Source organism: Branchiostoma lanceolatum, chromosome 7 (assembly GCF_035083965.1).
Source record: "Branchiostoma lanceolatum isolate klBraLanc5 chromosome 7, klBraLanc5.hap2, whole genome shotgun sequence".
Taxonomy (NCBI): domain Eukaryota; kingdom Metazoa; phylum Chordata; class Leptocardii; order Amphioxiformes; family Branchiostomatidae; genus Branchiostoma; species Branchiostoma lanceolatum.
This window is the reverse complement of record NC_089728.1, coordinates 5,861,504-5,865,000: the sequence shown is the minus strand read 5'-3', so window position 1 is coordinate 5,865,000 and position 3,497 is coordinate 5,861,504. Positions and strand designations below refer to the sequence as shown.

Here is a 3,497-nt window from a genome sequence, read left to right as displayed (position 1 = left end):
CAAAAGTTGGTCTTTGTGAGCAACTCACACACTAAGCTATATTACGTATGTTCCCCTCTCATCATCCGTCTGGCATTAGTATGTATACGTTCAACATGGATTGAGCTTCCAATCGTTTCTATATGGATTGACCCTAGGCGTTTTATAAGCACACCAAGGCGGCTGTTATAGACCAGCAGCCATCAGAATACTGAGCATACATGCATGCACATGCACAGCATACAGACCCCTCCCCCCAAGCCAACTCATGAAGCCTGCAAAGGAGGCTAAGCCAAGGCTTTGTTATGCGTACAAGGAGTGTGTGATCCCAAAGCATGAACATGGTCATGAAATGTTTTTTCTCTCGCTTTAAGGCAAATGGACCGAAGCACTCTCCATATACTCAGCGGTGTTTTGCCTTAGTTCGCTGGTGTGTGAAATATTTGCAATTGCAACGTTTAGTGCGTGAATGAGGAACAAAGGCACAGAAAGGGGAAGTGACTCTATCATAACAGCTCTTTAGAATTTCCGTATTTGCTTCCCCTACTCCCTGCATATACATGTACTGTAGTTCCTTTTTGACGGGGGTAAATAGAGCACTTTGTGATCTAACTTTTCATTTGGTTTGATTGCTTAATGACAGAAATGTGAGGAAAATCAACAACAAGACATAACGTTGTTAGCTCACCGAAGTACACAGAAACGACGATGGCTAAACAAAAACATCACGACGGTACAGAAATTTGTATCTACATATACTATCAACGGAGAAGCTACAAGTCTTCCTCCTGTATTTGACAAGCAAGGCTTCTTACGATCGTCTTTATACAAATGTCACCTAATGTACGGTGTTTCACGGCGATACAAACCAATATAGAAGGAGCTAACAATCCATCAATAACAAATTATCCCGCCTTGACTTATTAAACAAGCCTGCGAGCTGGAGACTAAACATGCCGCGGGGTCGCAGACAAAGAAGTCTTTTAATAAGATGTAACGTTACATTCACTGAAAATGAGGAGAAAAAAAACAAGGCTCAATGTTTTACAAACTCTTAAGAGGAAGGTATTACTTGATTTCAGTTTGAGGAAATGAAAGAATGACAAAATCATGAAGGCCTTAACCTACCATAGGTGAGTCCAAACTCGGTGACCTTGGCTTTGAGACCTGGGTTCTGCCCGTGCACTCCATGGAAGACGGCGGCCACCACGGCCAAGAGCAAGGTAAGGGCACAGAGCAGTTTCATCTTCGACTGTGGACTCACTCCCAACAAGTAGAAACGTCCCGGGCAAGCTTGTTCAACTGATCAACACTTTCCTCACGAGGAAGTGCCGTGTCAGATTTGGGGAACTGGTGTCACTGTCGTTTTCATTACGTCATGGTCATGTGACTTTCCGTCCCTGTGATTGGCGGAGTCGACCCCCGGGATTCCCCTGTCAGGTGGAACCGGTCTGGGAGGTTTGGGTAAATTTGAACTTTACCCTCAATAGATGTTTACTCTCAGTGTTTTGTGGTTGAAAAGGATATGTATCTTGTGGCCTGCCCTTGCACCAAACGGCCGTAATCAGTACATAAGTACCCCCCAGAAAAAAAAAACATCAAAAGGTAAAAATACAAAGGCTTATAAAAACAACTAATTCTACTCTATGTAACAAGCCACATGTCAAATTTTCCTGACGTTAACTGATTCCGCAATATTGCACCAGCCTCCTTACTAACGATAACAATTTTTCTCTCTACACAATTTAATTTTGCATCCTTTATCTTCATACTCCAGAACACTCTAAGCTTTGACGTACTGTAAATCGTTTTATACTAGCAAATTAGTAGCAATCGACGTCATATATCAAAGTACGAACGTTAGTGATAATCCAGTTTACGTGTACCGTACGTAGTTTTAATAGAGTTGCACGAAAACGGCACTGCAGTTATTCTATCATACATAAGATATGGTTTCACAAACGTAGCCTACAGATTATTTCTAATCCAATTCAGATGACGCCAGGACAACCTGCTTCAGAGAAATTTCCGCGTTAGGAGAATAATCAGGCATGACAGCCCCGCTGGCAGACTGTGTGCCTATTATGGAGAAACGTGTAGGATATTGATCTCTCTCACGTCATTTCTGACCTTGAGAACGTGCAAAAATAAAAATATGAAAGGATGAAAAAGAATAAAAGATACCATTTAACTGAGGATCGTAAAAGGTGGAAAAATTGTTGAAGCAATTGTATTTTCCGCTTTAGTGACGTCACTCCTGACCTTGAGAACGCGCAAAAATGAAAATATTAAGGATGGAAAGGCATAACAGATACCATCTAACACGTTGCTTCTGTTTTGGAGCATCGTAAAAGGTAGTAAAAATTGATGATGCAATTGTATTTTCCGCTTTACTGACGTTACTCCGATCCTGACCTCGAGAACGTGTAGAAATGAAAATATTAAGGATGAAAAGGCATAATAGATACCATCAAACACGTTGTTTCTGTTTTGGAGCATCGTAAAAGGTAGTAAAAATTGATGATGCAATTGTATTTTCCGCTTTACTGACGTCACTCCTGACCTCGATAACGTGTAGAAATAAAAATATTAAGGATGAAAAAAAAAACATCTAACACGTTGTTTCTGTTTTGGAGGATCGTCAAGGCTAGTAAAAACTGTTGAAGCGATTGTATTTTCCGCTTTAATGTACTTCTGCCAATGATGTTCCTCTTCCTCATAGCGCAACAGGATGTCATTTCTGCTTCCTCATTTTTGGAAGGTGGTTAACGTGGCTTAAATCGTTTTAAACATATGCAGTATTTCTGAGGGCGGGATCGTAAAAGGTAGTAAGATTGTGAAAGCAATTGTTTTTCCGCTTTAAAACTGCAAATGCTGTTCCTCTTCCTCATAGCACAGTCCGATGTCATTTTGCTTCCTCATTTTTGAAAGGTGATCAACGTGCCTCACTTCTTTTTCTTTTTAAACATATGCAATATTTTTTTAAAGGGGGGAGGCTGGCAAAAATCAATTCATAAAAGCTATGCCATTCATAAGATTAATGTGCCATGGCCTAGTAGCAGGGCCACATGTACAGTTTACGGCTGCTATAGAAAATGGCCATGACCCTGGCCCGTCAATACATGACCCTTTACTTACCTTGCATGTATGATGTGCGGTTGTATTCATCCCCATGTATTTATACTGGATGTTGTAATGCGTTTGTATCCCATGTGGTATAGCAGTGTTTTCCTGTGTATTCTGGGAAACGGGGTTAAAATCTTCTACAGTTCAATAAGTCTGTGCAGTTTCTCTGACTATTTTGATAATATTTTGCATGTATATTTTGTGTCTTATGGTAGCCATCAAAATAAAGCAACATTAAAAAACACAGCACATTATCTGCTGAAAAGCATATACCATGTGGTCTGAGCTTGTAGATCGAATTTTCACATTGTAATTCATACCATCATCTTCTTCTAGGTACTGTATATCAATTGTACTTTCAAAATAGTTGAATTGTAAACAGACAGAATAAA

The 3,497-nt window shown here is 40.1% G+C and overlaps 1 protein-coding gene across 2 annotated transcripts in view; it reads right to left on the bottom strand.

The window, feature by feature from the left end:
• The window catches only part of LOC136438839 (bactericidal permeability-increasing protein-like), a 15,012-nt gene extending 13,663 nt beyond the window's left edge, over positions 1-1,349 (bottom strand). The window contains exon 1 of one of the 2 annotated variants that reach the window (XM_066433835.1): positions 1,108-1,349. In XM_066433835.1, coding sequence (XP_066289932.1) covers positions 1,108-1,225 — 118 coding nt within the window. In that variant the 5' untranslated portion in view covers positions 1,226-1,349. The remainder of the gene's footprint in view (positions 1-1,107) is intronic. The other variant, XM_066433836.1, reaches the window with a different exon arrangement.
• Between the last annotated feature and the right edge of the window lie 2,148 nt (positions 1,350-3,497).